The sequence below is a fragment of the Caretta caretta genome, chromosome 11, assembly GCF_965140235.1.
Source record: "Caretta caretta isolate rCarCar2 chromosome 11, rCarCar1.hap1, whole genome shotgun sequence".
Lineage (NCBI taxonomy): Eukaryota > Metazoa > Chordata > Testudines > Cheloniidae > Caretta > Caretta caretta.
In genome coordinates, this window is record NC_134216.1 from 31,835,519 (window position 1) to 31,853,973 (window position 18,455).

General features: G+C 38.6%; 1 protein-coding gene across 2 annotated transcripts in view; it reads right to left on the reverse strand.

Annotated features, from left to right (window-relative positions):
• Positions 1 to 836: 836 nt before the first annotated feature.
• CCDC148 (coiled-coil domain containing 148) overlaps positions 837 to 18,455 on the reverse strand; it is a 174,266-nt gene continuing 156,647 nt past the window's right edge. For both annotated transcript variants that reach the window (XM_075117866.1, XM_075117867.1), the window contains exons 13-15: positions 14,491 to 14,608; positions 7,391 to 7,531; positions 837 to 3,261 (exon numbers count right to left, since the gene is read on the reverse strand). In XM_075117866.1, the coding sequence (XP_074973967.1) occupies positions 3,115 to 3,261; positions 7,391 to 7,531; positions 14,491 to 14,608 (406 nt within the window). In that variant the 3' untranslated portion in view covers positions 837 to 3,114. The remainder of the gene's footprint in view (positions 3,262 to 7,390; positions 7,532 to 14,490; positions 14,609 to 18,455) is intronic.

An 18,455-nucleotide genomic window follows, 5' to 3' on the forward strand; every position in this document is an offset into this window, starting at 1 on the left:
AGGCAACACCCTTTGGACTTAAAAAAATAATATTGTGAGTCCCTATATTAAGACTTGAAAAAATTGAAGCCCACTACCTTAAATATCTTTAAGTAAAATATTAATAATACTGGCCCAGCAGCATTGATAAATGAATCTTTTAAATCTATGCAAATATATTGAGTAATTTCAGTTCCTATGTTAGCAGAGAAATTTCTTACCCAAAAAATATGCTATATGATGACTGTAACACTTGTAATTCATAAAAAGTGAATTTATAGTTTGTTTCTATGTAAAAATAAACTTTGATCTGGCACACAAATGTTTTTTCTTACCTTTACTTGCAACCTCTCTATACATATTCCCAACCCCAGGTTGAGAAGAACTGGTCTAGATAATACTTAGTCCTGCCTGAGGGCAGGGGACTGGACTAGATGACCTATCAAGGTCCTTCCAGTCCTACATTTCTATGATTCTAGGAGTCATCCGTTGCACAAATAAACACAGAATTGTAATTTGGGCACAAACACTCAGCAGTCAAATCCAAATATTACATGTACAACATGCTAACAATAGGAGAGCATAGATACTGGAGTAGGAAGAAATGACTAAGGCACTGGACTGGGTCCCAAAGGACCCAGGTACAGCTCCTGGCTCAGACGCAGACTTCCAGTATGAATTTGTGCAAGTCACTTAATCTGCACTGTGCCTTAGTTCCTCATCTGTATAATGGGGAAGTACTTCCCACCTCATTGGGGCATTGTGAGTGTACAATCCATTAATGACTGAGGCATTCAGAGACTATGGTGATTAGGGACATACGTAACCAGATCGATAGGAAATTGCATACATCCTAATTTTATTCTAATATTTATTGCCCTTTAAAACAGCATGATCCATACAGTATGTGTATTTTATGTAAGGCTGAATAAGAAATTTCAATGTGTATATATTATTTGACAAGTAATGTAAAATGAAATAAAAAGACCATATTCTCAGTCATATGCAAATGGTTTCTTGAATGGTGATTAAGTTGCTAGCTGCATATTTGATACTTCTTGATTTCATACATTACATGCTGTGACAAAGTTCCTCCTCTACCTTGGTGGGTCTTGCGCTTATTGGCAGATTTTCTCGCCTTGGAGCTTCACGGCAGCCCTCAGTTTGGCCATTTTCATGAACTGGCAGTCCAGGTCAACTCCTCCTGTGTCTGACCAGGAGTTGGGAGGTTTGGGGGGAACCCGGGCCCGCCCTCTACTCTGGGTTCCAGCCCAGGGCCCTGTGGAATGCAGCTGTGTAGAGTGCCTCCTGAACAGCTGTGCGACAGCTAGAACTCCCTGGGCTACTTCCCCATGGCCTCCTCCCAACACCTTCTTTATCCTCACCATAGGACCTTCCTCCTGGTGTCTGATAATGCTTGTACTCCTCAGGCTTCCAACAGTATGCATTCTCACTCTCAGTTCCTAGTGCCTCTTGCTCCCAGCTCCTTACATGCGCACCACAAACTGAAGTGAGCTCCTTTTTAAACCCAGGTGCCCCGATTAGCCTGCCTTAATTGATTCTAGCAGCTTCTTGATTGATTGATCTAGCAGGTGTTCTAATAGCCTGTCATCTTAATTGTCTCCAGAATATTCCTGATTGTTCTGGAACCTTCCCTGTTACCTTAACCAGGGAAAAGGGTCCTACTTAACCTGGGGCTAATATATCTGCCTTCTATTACTCTCCTGTAGCCATCTGGCCTAACCCTGTCACAGTGCATGTTATATACGGTTAGAAAAAGTGAAGAGTTATAAAAAATTACCTTTCAATTTCCCTGTCACGTAAATGAAACATATTCAGTTTTTTTAATACCAAAATACAGATCCTAGAGCTAAAATGACAGGTTTCAGAGTAACAGCCATGTTAGTCTGTATTCGCAAAAAGAAAAGGAGTACTTGTGGCACCTTAGAGACGAACCAATTTATGCATCTGATGAAGTGAGCTGTAGCTCACGAACGCTTATGCTCAAATAAATTGGTTCATCTCTAAGGTGCCACAAGTACTCCTTTTCTTAGAGCTAAAATGTTATTTCTAATTTTATAATGTATTCTGAAGGACTAAGTTGCAAAATGAAATTGTTTAGATGATTAGTTTGCAGTAAACATGATGCACCCAATTGGTTTCTAATTTTAGAGAAAGGTTAAGTTTCCTCTTATAATAATGAAGAAATAACAGAAGCATTTATGATAATGAGGTTTTTATAATTAAAAAAATCAAATTCTCAGGTAATATAACCTGATATGAAAGTTATGTGGGATGCATCTATGTACTATATTACCATCTAAAATGACTGTTTTGTGAAGTTACTTTAGGTTTGTGCTGCCAATTAACACAAAAAATATTTCTTCAAAATATTGTTTACCAAGTGCCAAATTGTATTCTGTGTGATCTGTGTGTGGAGAGCCCTCCACATACAAATCACACATCTTCTGCAGGGAAGAGACTCAACACTATCACACACCCAGTGGAGCCCTCTCTAGGGGACTGAAAAAAGAGTAAATCTGGGGGCAGGATCCCATATTATATAACCTTTCCCACAGAGTTTCATGGGGAATGCTCAGACGCTACTGTGGGCCAGGGGGAGAGTGCCTACAACTGGAGCCCCAAAGGAACCACACTGCCATGGTGGGAATGGGGAGCAGGCTTCCAAGGATCAGAACCAGCGAGGGGATATGCCTCCCATGGATCCCCAGAGATCCACCAGGTTTGGGGTTGGGCCTCACAGTGTTTATCATGTGGGAAAACTGCATCCCAGACATGATGCTGTGTGGGAATCTTAACAGAGGGTTCCATGCACAGAAACTCTTCCTTAAGCTTTTACATAGGAGGTTGATTTGGCTCCAGATAATTAGATTACAATCTCTTAAAGAACATGATGTTCCAAAACTTTATTCAAGATTGTGGGGGAGTATTAAATGGCCTACTGCGCATTACATAGGAAATACATTTATTTTTAAATGACCATACTGACTGAGAACTAAATAATTCTATGTAGTATCCTAAATTCACAAAGTTATCTAAATTAAAGAAGTTTATTAAAAATTTTCCTATTATAGTCCAGAGGATAGTAAAGAGTTCTGAAATCCATGCTGGATCCTACATTTTAAAGACTGTAGATTCCATGTCCCTTCTTGGAAGTTTCAGTGGAGGAATTTTTGGTAAAATCTCTTTAGCATAAAGACTTTTATGAAGTCCAGCTTCTCGAAGAGCTAGCTCAACACGAACTCTAGGGTCAGAAATGATCTGTTAAAATAAAATATCATAATGATGAACAGAAACAAAATATTAGTATTAATACTTTCTCAAAAATGTAACATATATATTTGTGTGTCTATATAAATTACATAAAAACCTGTGCTAAAAGAACATTAAAGTTGGAAAATCAAGGACTCAAAAGATAGAAAATGTCAAAATTAACATTGCCTATGCAATCTTATTTCAGTCTCCTTGTACATATGCATAACCTTTAACTTCATGATCATATATTTTTCCCACAGGATCCCTGCTTCATGAGTTACTTAATATTGCTTTTTATTCTCTACATTTGATGTGTGGCTGCAAGACTTATTTAATGCATGCCATCCTAGCCCTGCACTGAAGATAGATTTACTAATTTCTTTCTGGGATTTCTATGGTGTTCACACCATAGTTATCTGAGTGTTTGACAAATATTAATTAATCTTCACAACCCCTTTGTGAGAAAAGGTGGTCGTGTTATCCCCAACTTCTATGACAAATGAGGCAGGGGTCCTACAGAAGACAGCCTCATTCACTTCACAATCCTGATTTATTCCCAGAGTACCAGTGATTCTGAGCACTGAATGAGACAGGGGTCCTGTGGAAAAATTGTATGCGATCATGTAGTTAAAAATTATCATAATGCATATGCAAAAGGAAATTTTAATTCTGGTATTTCCTAACTTGTCAGTGCTTGACTTTGTAACCTTAATTTTTTTAAAAACATATTTTAATGTAATTTCCTAATTAAAAAAACAAAACAGAAATTCCATCATATGGAACCATTTTGACTCCCAGCTTGGTCCATCAGCAAGGTTCAGATCTTAAAATTCACAGCGCAGACCTCTTCCACTTGAATTAATGAAGTAAAAGGTAGCAGTAGGAGCCTGTTAACCTATATACGGACAGATCACTGGGGTGGGGGTGGGGGGAAGATGAGATACACACTTTGCCAGTGGGTTTCACAGCTGTTTGCTGACAGCAGAGAAATGTGGAGACTGAGAGTACCCGGGCTCAATTCCAGGTGCTGTACTGGAGATTATATGCCCTCTGTTCCAATCCACACCCTTCAGCTCCTACTCCCTCTCTGCTTCTTATCCATGCTCATCCCCTGCCTCCTGCAACCCTCCCTTCACTCCTCAGACAATTACATTCCAGTGTGCCTTCTTCCTCCCCATTGCCTGGGGACTAGCAGTGGAGTATTGAGGGCACAGGAGAGAGAGCCGCACTGTTCTCAGTTCTGAGCCCAGTACCACAGTGGTCTACAGTGTCAGAGAGGAGCAATTGCAGGAAAAATCCTGCTCTGCCCCTGCAGCCTGGGATAGAAAATGCTCAGTCACTCTGTGGGGACAAGCATAGTCTGGCTGGCATGTAGGAGCGGTGACAAGATGGAGCACACTCACTGCAGACACAATATTTGGATAATTTAGCTGCCACACTCTAACAAGTCTCTAGTGGCCATGTACAAACTGAGATATTACAGAAGCTTCTAACTTGGCCAAATTTGGGTGAATTTCCACATGGACAGCAAAGAGAACATCCCTGACATCAAGGTTACTGCCTGACAAATTTTGAGCCCTTTTTTCAAAATACGGAGGTACTAGAGCTTTTCAATGAGACAGTTCCAATTTTTTTTAAAAAGGGCCAAAACAATTTATTTTTCTTTTGTTTTCTTCTTGGAAGGAGCTGAACCATTGCTGCTGAAACTTAAAAAAAAAAAAGGGCACAGCTTATGGCACACTCAACATTGAAAAGTCCAGTCTGAATGCTTGAAGTTTGGCAAAGTTGTAAGAAACTGAAAACAAGGTCTCATAATGGAAAGTATCTAGCAGCCTTAACTAACAACATCATTTAATTTTCAGCAGATGCAGGGCTAAAAGTTATACTTCACAATTATATCAATAGTGTAACTTATGTTTTTAAACAGACTTTCCACATCATTATTCTAGAGCATGGATAGTGTTTTTAAACATATGGTTATTGCTTTTGGGGAAAAATAAATCAACCGATAATACTGTTGTACTACTGTTTAATTTCTATTTCAAGCAGAACTGGGAATGTCCTCAGCAATCTGATTCAAACTGAGAGAGTATCATTATTTTCATTTGGTGTTTTCCCTTTACACCTGACTAGGCTTGTAGAGGACCCATCCCAGACAATGGAATAATTTGCCGTTTCATTGAAAGATATCTACTACTTAGGGTTTTATAGCTACCCACCCAACAGGGACTCTTACTTGATGTAGTTTTCTATAAGGGCAGGAGTTTAGCCTAAAGATTTATCATAATACTAAACAGAGAAGGGGGAAGCAGAACAACAATCCTTTAGAGAAATGCAACTTACATGTCAGAGAGTTTACTTTTTAATTTTAAAAATATTAACTAGATATTAGGGCTGTCAAGCAATTAAAAAAATTGAATAATAGAATACCATTAATATAAATATTTTGGATGTTTAACACATTTTCAAATATATTGATTTCAATTACAACACAGAATACAAAGTGTACAGTCATAACTTTATATTTATTTTTGTATTATAAATTTGCACTGTAAAAATAAAAGAAATAGTATTTTTCAATTCACTTAATACAAGTACTGTATTGCAATCTCTTTATCATGCAAGTTGAAATTACAAATGTAGAATTATGTACAAAAAATAACTGCATTCAAAAACAAAACAATTTTTATTTAAAACTTTAGAGCCTACAAGTCCACTCAGTCCTCCTTCTTGTTCAGCCAATCACTCAGACAAACAGGTCTGTTTACATTTGCAGGAGATAATGCTGCCCGCTTATTGTTTACAATGTCACCTGAAAGTAATGGCACTGTTGTAGCTGGCGTTGCAAGATATTTACGTGCCAGATGCGCTAAAGATTCATATGTCTCTTCATGCTTCAATCATCATTCCAGAGAACATGCGTCCATGCTGATGACGTGTTCTACTTGATAACGACCCAAAGCAGTGCAGACCGATGCATGTTCATTTTCATTATCTGAGTCAGATGCCACCAGCAGAAGGTTGATTTTCTTTTTTTGGTGGTTCGGGTTCTGTAGTTTCCGCATCGGAGTGTTGCTCTTTTAAAACTTCTGAAAACATGCTCCACACCCCATCCCTCTCAGATTTTGGAAGGCTTTTCAGATTCTTAAACCTTGGGTGGAGTGCTGTAGCTGTCTTTAGAAATCTCACATTGGTACCTTCTTTGCATTTTGTCAAATCTGCAGTGAAAATGTTCTTAAAATGAACAACCTGCTGGGTCATCATCCGAGACTGCTATAGTATGAAATACATGGTAGAATGTATGTAAAACACAGAGCAGGAGACATACAATTCTCCCCCAAGGAGTTCAGTCACAAGTTAATTAACACATTTTTTTTTTAACAAATGTCATTAGCACGTCCTCTGGAATGGTGGCCAAAGCATGAAGGGGTATACAAATGTTTAGCATATCTGGCATGTAAATACCTAGCAATGCTGGCTACAAAAGTGCCATGTGAATATCTGTTCTCACTTTCAGGTGACATTGTAAATAAGAAGCGGGTAGCATTAACTCCCATAAATGTAAACAAACTTGTTTCTCTTAACAATTGGCTGAACAAGAAGTAGGACTGAGTGGACTTGTAGGTTCTAAAGTTTTACATGGTTTTGTTTTTCAGTGCAGTTATGTAACAAAAATAATTTACATTCAAAAATTGCGCTTTCCACAATAAAGAGATTGCACTATGGTACTTATATGAGGTGAACTGAAAAATATATTTATTTTGTTTATCATTTTTACAATGCAAATACTTGTAATAAAAATAATATAAAGTGAGCACTGTATACTTTGTATTCTGTGTTGTAATTGAAATCAAAATATTTGAAAATGTAGGAAAAGCATCCAAAATATTTAATAAATTTCAATTGGTATTCTATTTTTTAACAGTGTAATTAAACTGCGATTAATCATGATTAATTTTTTTAATCGCGATTAATTTTTTAGAGTTAATCGCATGAGTTAACTGCAATTAATCAACAGCCCTAGTAGTTTCTCTCCAGTATTTCTGGTTTCATATGTGACAATAACTTTCTATTATTAATCTTTCTGTTAATGGAATATTCATTTGTACACAGACTATACAAGATAGGCAATTACCTGTTCTTCACTGTATGTACATAATGTAAACAGTGGTCTTTGAAGAACACATTCTTCTTCAGTTCCAATGCCCATTTTAGCTTTAGATGCCACTGTATCAGCCATCATTCTTGCTGGATCAATTTCAGCAACAATAGCAACCTAAATAACATTACATGAAAATATTTATTAGTCAAATAGTTGATACTATCTAACTGGAATGAAGTTGGAATGAAGTGGACTGGTGTGGAGAAAAGTTCCTTACCAACAACAGGTTTCAGAGTAACAGCCGTGTTAGTCTGTCTTCGCAAAAAGAAAAGGAGTACTTGTGGCACCTTAGAGACTAACCAATTTATTTGAGCATGAGCTTTCGTGCATCCGATGAAGTGAGCTGTAGCTCACGAAAGCTTATGCTCAAATAAATTGGTTAGTCTCTAAGGTGCCACAAGTACTCCTTTTCTTTTTACCAATAACAGTTGTCCTTTAAACATAGTCCTTGTGCAGCTCCACATTTGTGAGATGTAAGTGTGCCCATGACAAACTTTGAACCACTCTGAAAAGCAATGCAACCTCTGTGGGTCTAAATGATTGGTCTCCAGGCTATAAAGAGGATGTGTGACCTCAGCTGCCCTCAGTTCCTTCCACTGAATCCAACAATCTCAGAAAACTCTGAAGAAGCAGAGAAATGGGGCGGCCACAGGAAGTGAGAAATGTGGAAATGCAGGAGCAAAACAAGAGTTATTGACAAATAACTCCTCTTTCTCCAATAATTTCCTCTCATTATGACTAGTAAACTAGCTATTTAAGAGAGCGAAACTAGCAGTTCAATCCCCCAGGAGGGGGACTGAGAAGGGTTAATTAAACAATGATTGCAGAGCTGATCTCCTAGAACAGGCAGCAGGGTGAGATTCCAAATCAAAAGAGTGGTCCTGCTGAAAGATATGTCTAGATACCCACAAATGATAGCTTTGCTTAATCTCCGCAATGGGAACAGTACTGGCTGGAGCTTTTGGTAGAGGGTAAGAGGATTCATGAAAATTTCGCAGAAAGTCAAATGTGATATATAAGGCAGGCAGCAGTCTGACAGGAGTCCTGAACACGGTGGCAGTCAATCTTGTTCAAGTTCTAGTCAAAAGATGGAACAGCTTATTGGACTGACAGAAATACATACATATGTCCCTTCAAGATCCATCATAAGATGACATCAGGCAGAACACAATAGAAGAATCTTATTGAGCAGAAATAGTTGCTAAGGGATAATAGCATAGATCCCCTGACTCCTCTGAACTGAATTGACTAGTCCAAAATTTCAACATAGGCATTCACAAAAGAAATAACCTATTGATTACAGCTTATGCAGAGATCATTGTCCACTTCAACGAACAGCAAGCTCCCATAGACTCCTTCCTGCACTGTAGTAGTTTGTTCTGCAGTCCTTCACAGCACTGAGCACCTGTTCTCAGCAATCTATCACTATCTAGGCCACTAAGTGATGTAACTACAGATCTGGGCAGCAAATCAATCTCGTTTTTAGGACAGTCTCCTCAGATCAAAACTACTCAACCAGAGAGGCCTCTCCTTGGATCCATGATGCTTCTTATAGCATTTGGATGACAGCACCACCACCTGGTGCTGAGACAACTCATCTAAGCCAGATCTTGTTCTTGGGCAGCCAAGAGAAGACCTATCACCTCAGTATTTTATTATTTATTTTACTTTTATTTTATGTATTTCATATATACAATTCCCTCAACTGAGTGAGTGCATTGTATATATGAGGGGAAATGATGGTGTCCTTGGAGCTCTAAGGAAGATGTAGGGACTCTTTCCAATCAAAACCAACAACCAAAAAGTGATGAAGGAGATGAAAGAAGTGGACTAATAACTTAGTAGTTATATTAAGTAACAGTCCCTACTTACCTACATGTCTCCAGCTTTAATCCAGACCACATCACATGATCCACTGTCTATAGCCAAGCTCTAAGATACAACCGCATTTGCTCTGATCCCTCAGACAGAGACAAACACCTACAGAATCTCTATCAAGCATTCTTAAAACTGCAATACCCACCTGGTGAAGTGAAGAAACAGATTGACAGAGCCAGAAGGGTACTCAGAAGTCACCTGGTAGGATAAAGATATTCAGGCCTGTCTGCAAAGGCCTGTACTTTAAGAATTTAGGTGTATTCTTATCACTTGGCTAGTTCTAGAGGTATAAAAGAAAGAATCAAAATCACTGTCTGCTGGTGTAAGGGCCTTCTCTTACTGTGACAGTCTGAGGCCCTGTTCTTAGGCTAAGGCCTTTGGCTAAGCAGCAGAGGCAGCCATAAGCTAGGAAGCGAACAGTCACATCCTCACATTCCAAACTAGTCACATTGAAATAAGGTGCTATTGGGCTGTTAGGCACTATCAGGACAGGATTGTATTCCTATCACCTCCAGAGAAAGGGAAGTGCCTAGAAAATGTAAAAGGAAACTTAGTTTGATAGCATCCTGTCTGGCAAGAACTCACTTATCAATAGCTGGGATGTGAAATCCTCACTTCTGTATTGTTTTGTCATTATAGTTCCCACTTTGCTATTGTTTGTCTGTATAATCTCTCTGGTTCTGTGATTGTTCCTGTCTGCTGTATAATTAATTTTGCTGGGTGTAAACTAATTAAGGTGGTGGGATATAATTGGTTACATAATCATGTTACAATATGTTAGGATTGGTTAGTTAAATTTCAGGAAAAATGATTGGTTAAGGTATAGCTAAGCAGAACTCAAGTTTTACGATATAATCTGTAGTCAATGAGGAAGTGAGTAGGTGTGGGTGGGAGGGTGGGTGGGGGAGGGAAATGGGAACAGGTAATGGGGGTAAGAAAATTGTAATCATGTTTTGCTAAAGGGGGAAATGGGAACAGGGAATGGGAGTAAGGAAGTTGGAATCATGTTTGGCTAAGGGTAGGAATGGGAACAGGGACACAGGTGTAAGGCTCTGTGGTGTCAGAGCTGGGAAGGAGAATACTAAGGAAGGAAACTGGAATCATGCTTGCTGGAAGTTCACCCGAACAAACATCGAATTGTTTGCACCTTTGGACTTCGGGTATTGTTACTCTCTGTTCATGCGAGAAGGACCAGGGAAGTAAGTGGGTGAAGGAATAAGGCCCCTAACATCACATACTACAAGACAAGCCCAATAAAGAAAGTAACAGAACGTCACTGGCCGTCACCTACAGCCCCCAACTAAAACCTCTCCAGTGCATCATCAAGGATCTACAACCTATCCTGAAAGACGATCCCTCACTCTCACAGACCTTGGGAGACAGGCCAGTCCTCGCTTACAGACAGCTCCCCAACCTGAAGCAAATACTCACCAGCAACTACACACCACACAACAAAAACACCAATCCAGGAACCAAACCCTGCTACAAACCCCAGTGCCAACTCTGTCCACATATCTATTCAAGGGACACCATCATAGGACCTAACCACATCAGCCACACCATCAAGGACTCGTTCACCTGCACATCTACCAATGTGATATATGCCATCATGTGCCAGCAATGCCCCTCTGCCATGTACACTGGCCAAACCGGACAGTCTCTATGCAAAAGAATAAATGGACACAAAACTGACATCAGAAATCATAACATGCAAAAACCAGCAGGAGAACACTTCAATCTCTCTGGTCACTCAATAACAGACCTAAAAGTGGCAATTCTTCAACAAAAAAACTTCAAAAACAGACTCCAACGTGAAGCTACAGAACTGGAATTAATTTGCAAACTGGATCCCATCAGATTAGGCCTGAATAAAGACTGGGAGTGGTTGGTCATTACAAAACCTAAACTTAATTTCCCCAATACTAATTTCTCCATACTGTTACTCACATCTTTTTGTCAACTGTCTGTAATAGGCCATTCTCTTACCACTTCAAAAGTTATTTTTCCTCCCTTGGTATCCTGCTGTTAATTGATTTATCTCGTTAGACTGACCTCAGACTTGGTAAAGCAACCCCCATCCTTTCATGTATTTATACCTGCTCCTGTATTTTCACTCCATACATCTGATGAAGTGGGTTCTAACCCATGAAAGCTTATGCCCAAATAAATTTGTTAGTCTCTAAAGTGCCACAAGGACTCCTCGTTATGTTAGTCCCTACTTTATTAAAGAGTCAAATCTAATTCTTCTTGCAAGGCAGTATAAATCACAGTTTCTAGACAATTTTTATGTAGTTTCTTTGTGCTGTAGTATATACAAGTGGCCTAATACTGTTTTGTAAAAATACAGCAAACTGCACGAAGAAAAGTCAATCTGAAGTATCATATAATTACTGACACCTAATCAGATAACTAATGCAAGCAAAAATATTAAAACTGTACATTTCTCTTTAACCAAAAGGTGATATCCAGTTTCACCATGTCAAAAAGATAAACTACTGAATGGACTTTCTAAATATATTTATCTGCTCCAGATAAAAACTAAGGGATCTATTTCATGGAGTAAGACCCTACCAATATTGGGTGAAGATGGAGAAAAATGATTGATTAGAGGAATAGTTAAGGTGGAACTGTGTCATCGTCATCAAAAGCCTTTTTGGAGACATTTTAACCTTGATGTACCAGTCACAAGCATGGTGGTAGCTCAGAGAGTTACTGCCACCAAGAAAATATACTTTCTTGTATGTAACCAATGCCAATATGATTCAACTGATTTAACCAAGTATGTTTGGAACATACAGTAGAACGCCAGAGTAATGATCCCCTCGGGAACAGAGGTTGTTCCTAACTCTGAAATGTTCGTAACTCTAAACAAAATGTTATGGTGGTTCTTTCAAAAGTTTACAACTGAACATTGACTTAATACAGTTTTGAAACTTTACTATGCAGAAGAAAAATGCTGCTTTCAACCATCTTAATTTAAATGAAACAAGCACAGAAACAGTTTCCTTACCTTGTCAAATCTTTTTTTTTAAAAAACTTTCCCTTTATTTTTTTAGTAGTATATGTTTAACACAATAGTGTACTGAATTTGCGCTTTTTTTGCGGCTCTCTGCTGCTGCATGATTGTGTACTTCCGATTCCAAAGGAGGTGTGTGGTTGACCGGTCAGTTGAGAACTCTGGTGTTCGTAACTCTGAGGTTCTACTGTATTGATATCCCAAAATAATGTGGTTATTCTAGCAGAATATTTTAACTCAATCTTAAAAAAACTTCAACAGGTTTAAAAAAAAAAAGACTGAAATAGCAGCCAATTGAACTTTGAGGCTCATTTATCTGTAAACCAGCTCTGAAAAATGTAAAAGGAATGTAATGAGGACATTTTGGCCAGAAGAGAACAATCTAGCCTAGGCCTGCCCTTTTAAACTCAAGAAAGTAAATTCAATCTGTATCTCTGTAACTAGCTGGCAGGTTCCAGAAACCTGTACAGAAAGGCAGTGCTTGTCTGAGTTACCCTAAACTCTAGTGCTAGAACCATGCATAAAGTGTACTCATGCTGGCAAAAGGATCTTGCTAACTTAGATCAAGACATAAGAGGATTTTGGGCTGTTGCTCTGAGTAGAGACAACTAAGGACTAGGACAGAGGAGGTCCGACAGTTTAAGTTGATAATATCCCTATATTACTAAAGTTCTGCAGGAGGTCCAAAAGGAGCAGAAAACATTCCATTTGAAATCAGTTAAACCACTAATGTCAGTCAAGTTACTTTTGTACATAACTGTTTGCAAGATTAGTATCACAGCTTGTATCTGTGCAGACAGACAGATTTAATTTTTCAGTAAATAACCTTACCTGAGGCAGAGAAATGCATAGGAATGTCTACACTGCAACTAAAAACCCTTGGCTGGCCTGTGCCAGCTGACTCGGGCTTGCAGGGCTTGGGCTAAGGGGCTGTTTTATTGTAGTGTAGAATTCTGGGCTCAGGCTGGAGCCCAGGCTTTAAGACCTGCGAGGTGGGAGGGTCCCAGAGCTTGGGCTGTAGCCCGATCCCAGAAGTCTACACTGCTATGAAACAGCCCCTTATCCAGAGCCCTGCGAGCTTGAGTCAGCTCGCACAGGCCAGCTGTGGGTTTTTAGTTGCAGTGTAGACATACCCTCAGAGCCTCATTTACAGACCTTCAGCTCTGCAGGATCTTCCTTCCTTGTAGACTTTGTAAAACCTGCAATTCCAAAGTCTTAATTCAAAAAATTTATAAGGCCATAAACAGGCCACTCAGGCCTGGCTCACACACTGCATTGGGCTGCCTATGCCCCAGTGCAGAGCATGTGCTGGGGGTGGGGTCATAGAAAATTCTGCTATGGTCATTCTGGTTTGCATTGCAAATCGCAGGCTACCCTGGGGAGGCTGCTCTAACACTAGGGCTATCTGAGTTACACTGGGTGCTGTTTTGGCCCCCAGAGTAGCCCACAACTGGAAAGACACAAAAAGTGGTTTAAATAAACTTTTTCCTGCTCCCCGCCCACACTCTGGGTTGCACATTCTAAGCTGCACTTCCAGGAGTACAGCATAGAATCTCAAATACTGGATTTCCCTTTTATTCCTTGAAGACAAAAAACAACGGAGGGAAATTAAATTAAAAATAAAATTAAATGTAACATAAATGTTTCAAAGACATATGTTCAAAGGTTAGGAAAAGAAAAAAATAAAGTTATCGCAGTAAATTTTACTTGGTAACCTTGGATAAGTGCTGTCTGGAATAGAGTTTTTTCATGAACTGCACCAACTTCATAGAGAGTTAAACTCAATCCTGTGCAGAGAGCCAACCCAGGGCCTATGAACCACTTACGCTCATTTTGGGGGCTTAAGTGGTTCATAAGCCTCGTGCTGGTCCTCTACACAGGATTGAAACTAAAAGGAACAGCAACAGAAGGAAAAAAGGGTCCCAACTCAGAGAAATTAATGACTATCCACTTCCAAATGTCAACAGATTCTACTGTGTCATTTAATATGTTAATGATCATATTGTCAGAAGTACAAAACACAAAGGGTGTGTAATGTGGCAGAGATCATGTTACTGTGAAAACCTTAACTTTTTCATTCCTTGATTGCGGAAGGATTGCTTTTGTAATGTGTTATATTAATGTAATTTTATGTAGCTTAATTGTATATCTAAATACTATGCACAGGAAACAAAATCACCTGTTGCCTGAGGGCTTCAAGACGTCTCTCTCTTTCTTCTTTCTCATGGGCTTCTTGAAGGGACAGTTCTTTTCTCTCCATCAGGCGTTTTTCCAACAGTTCTTGTCTAAACTTAACCCTGTACAATAGAGCATATATATATATATATATATGATGAAAACATTGGGCAAGTTGTATCAAACTGTGGTTTCAACGTTTCTGCTTGAAAACCAGGGTGAAATTCTTTATCTCTGTTTCATGAATAATATGAGGTTTCCTCAAAACACCTGAAACTAACTCATTTAACTATTTTACCAGAGTTTAAAGAATGGATAATTATCCATGAATATTCTCACAATTATCAGAACACATTTATGGATGCTAATTTTTGTCCAATATTCTCTATAATGTATTATTTTTCTTCCATTTTCTTCACTAACAACCTTAAAAGAAATGCACTCTGACATCCAGACATGACAGCAAAAACATGACTCTCCCTATCCTTCCTCTTTCCATTCAATAAATAGGCAAGACCTCTAATCTTGCTTCTTGTAGAAGTAAGTAAAGCTACTGATTGTATTGCCCTAAAACAGCAGAAACCTGCTTTGTCTTTTTGCATGAGGTAGCCTTTTCCCTCCCCTTTATTCATTGGACAGACGGGCACACCCCCCTCTTCCTCAAAACTTTTAACTTCCTTTTGGGATATGCAGTAGGAAGCACTGCAAAAAAAAGTGGTGATTTTTAATACTTTTACTCTTAGAAAAAGAAAGAGTTTATTAAACTCAAAGGAGAGCGTAACTTGTAGTGTAAATTGCAAGGATTTGGAACAAGCAGCCAGTTAACCAGGCAGTTACAAAAGACCATGGCTGCAATGATCCGAGAGCAATTAACAGGACAAACTGGTATGACCCAAGAAGATGGTACAATATTACTCAAGGATGCACAAGACACTCTCTAAATTTGTTTCAGAGTGGTAGCCGTGTTAGTCTGTATCAGCAAAAATAACGAGGAGTCCTTGTGGCACCTTAGAGTCTAACACATTTATTTGGGCATTATTTGTTTATTTGGACAAATTTGTTCTTGTTGTTCCTGTATTTTAAATAGGTTCAGACTCACAACACAGGCCTTGGCAATATTTTTGATTCAAGGTGAAAGCCTAATCTACTTAGTGAGATGACATGAAAATCTCTTAATAAAAATTCAGAATTTTCATTTTTTTATGAAAAATGGCAAATGATAAAATTAGCATTTTATTGAAAGCCTTTCATGCAGCTTTAAATGCTTGCACTACCATACGGTTTCCAAAATTATCCAGTGCTATTAAAAATGAGGCTCAATGACCTGGAAGTTGCCAGGAACTACCAAATTAAAAACTCAAGAGACATGTATCAAGGCCTGATTTTTAAGTGACTTGTCCCTACTGTAGTCATTTACACATGTATAAAGTGAGTGTGAAACACTATCACAGCAGAATGCAAAATTCATGTAAGACTCTACCATTCACTTTGCACAGGTGTAAATTATTACATAATGTGCAAAGCAGTGGAGAATCAGGCCCAAAGTTTCTGTTTCTTGTTTTCTGACCAAGCAAGGGCTGAAAGTGTTGAAGAAGTGGCACTCCTAGCTCATGAGAAGAAGAAAGAAGAAATATTTTCATGATCATATTATCTTGAGAAGATCATCATGTTGTTCATGCTGTCCAGTCAGGAGCAGCATTAACAAAGATCTTTAGCTTCCTGGTCAGAGGATAACAGTAGAGATATGAAAGCTACATACACAACAGGGAGGAGTTTTAATTTGTAAATATATTCTCAGTTGCAAATAGTATACCAAGTTTAGAACAGCTTAATAAATATTTTATAGTTGGCTTTAAGTGTTTCACTTCTGCTGTAACTTCACAGTATCCACATGATACTGTAGTATTTTTGTTATACTTACTATATTATACTTAACATTTTAACTACTGTTATTTCAAAGTAAACTTTAATTTTACAGCAAAACATTTTAATGTTTTAATACTCAATTTTGACTTTAATAAAATAGTAAATAACAATTTAGTAAATAACAATTTTAATAAGCAACAAGCTGACAAATGAGATTAGCTAATTAGTTTCAGCGGAGCTACCTCTTGAAGTATTGTGGGTACAAAGTATTATGTAATTTCTGATAAGCATAATTTCATTAAAATTCTGTTTTCAGACACTGTCATAACTATTCAAGAGGAAAAAACTAACATGCTTATTATAAAAGTTTTAACAGCACTTTTAAAAATGTTTGTAACACATGTTTTTTTCAGACTATAATCAGTTATTGTTTGTTACTGTGATTAGTATAAATATGTCATGTATACTGTGGGTACATGTAGTGTTTTTTACAAAAGGACGGTAGCTCAGAAGATGTTTCCATATCTGACACTCACTTTTATGACCTTGCCAAGTCCTTGGATATCTGGCCCTAAAATACATCACATGTCGGGCCAGGTATTCCATAAGTAGCCCCTTGCTAGCATCCATAAAATTTATGGGCCAAATCTTCAACTGGTGTAAATTGTCAACTGAAGTCAATGGAGGTATGACAATTTACATGAGCTGAGGATTCGGCCCGATGTGTGTACAGGGAAATCGGTACAGTATTTGCACATACAAGTACCCATTTGCACTTTCAATGGACCAAATGCTGATACCCTTGTTGATACTGAGTAACCCATTGCTCCACAAGTGGTTCCTATTGGTTTCAATGGGACTACTTGTGGAGAACGATACTATTCAATGTCTACAAGCATAACCTACCCCATTTATCTCACATGTATATGCAAATGCAGGTTTTGTCTGGGCAAATGTGGGTATGCAACTCAGTCTCCACTTGAACATTTTTCTTATTAGGTTTCTGTATTTATGGTGGGAGTCTCTCTCATTGTGGGATAGTTACCCTTCAACAGACTATTATTTACAAAAAGAAGCTACAATCTTCCTTAAAAAATTAAATAAGACTATTAAAGTTTAGTAGTCAGTAGCTGTGCACTATTGTTCTATAATATCTTTCACATTCCTTTACTTTCCGGTCTTTTTCGAGCATTTGTGTAGAATGAACATCAAAAGTTTAAAGAAAAGGAGTACTTGTGGCACCTTAGAGACTAACCAATTTATTTGAGCATGAGCTTTCGTGAGCTACAGCTCACTTCATCGGATGCATACCGTGGAAACTGCAGCAGACTTTATATACACACAGAGAATATGAAACAATACCTCCTCCCACCCCACTGTCCGGCTGGTAATAGCTTATCTAAAGTGATCATCAAGTTGGGCCATTTCCAGCACAAATCCAGGTTTTCTCACCCTCCACCCCCCCACACAAATTCACTCTCCTGCTGGTGATAGCCCATCCAAAGTGACAACTCTCTACACAATGTGCATGATAATCAAGTTGGGCCATTTCCTGCACAAATCCAGGTTCTCTCACCCCCTCACCTCCCTCCCAAAAACCACACACACAAACTCACTATCCTGCTGGTAATAGCTCATCCAAAGTGACCACTCTCCCTACAATGTGCATGATAATCAAGGTGGGCCATTTCCAGCACAAATCCAGGTTTTCTCACCCCCCCCCCCCCACAAACTCACTCTCCTGCTGGTAATAGCTCATCCAAACTGACCACTCTCCAAGTTTAAATCCAAGTTAAACCAGAACATCTGGCGGGAGGGGGGGTAGGAAAAAACAAGGGGAAATAGGCTACCTTGCATAATGACTTAGCCACTCCCAGTCTCTATTTAAGCCTAAATTAATAGTATCCAATTTGCAAATGAATTCCAATTCAGCAGTTTCTCGCTGGAGTCTGGATTTGAAGTTTTTTTGTTTTAAGATAGCGACCTTCATGTCTGTGATTGCGTGACCAGAGAGATTGAAGTGTTCTCCGACTGGTTTATGAATGTTATAATTCTTGACATCTGATTTGTGTCCATTTATTCTTTTACGTAGAGACTGAAATC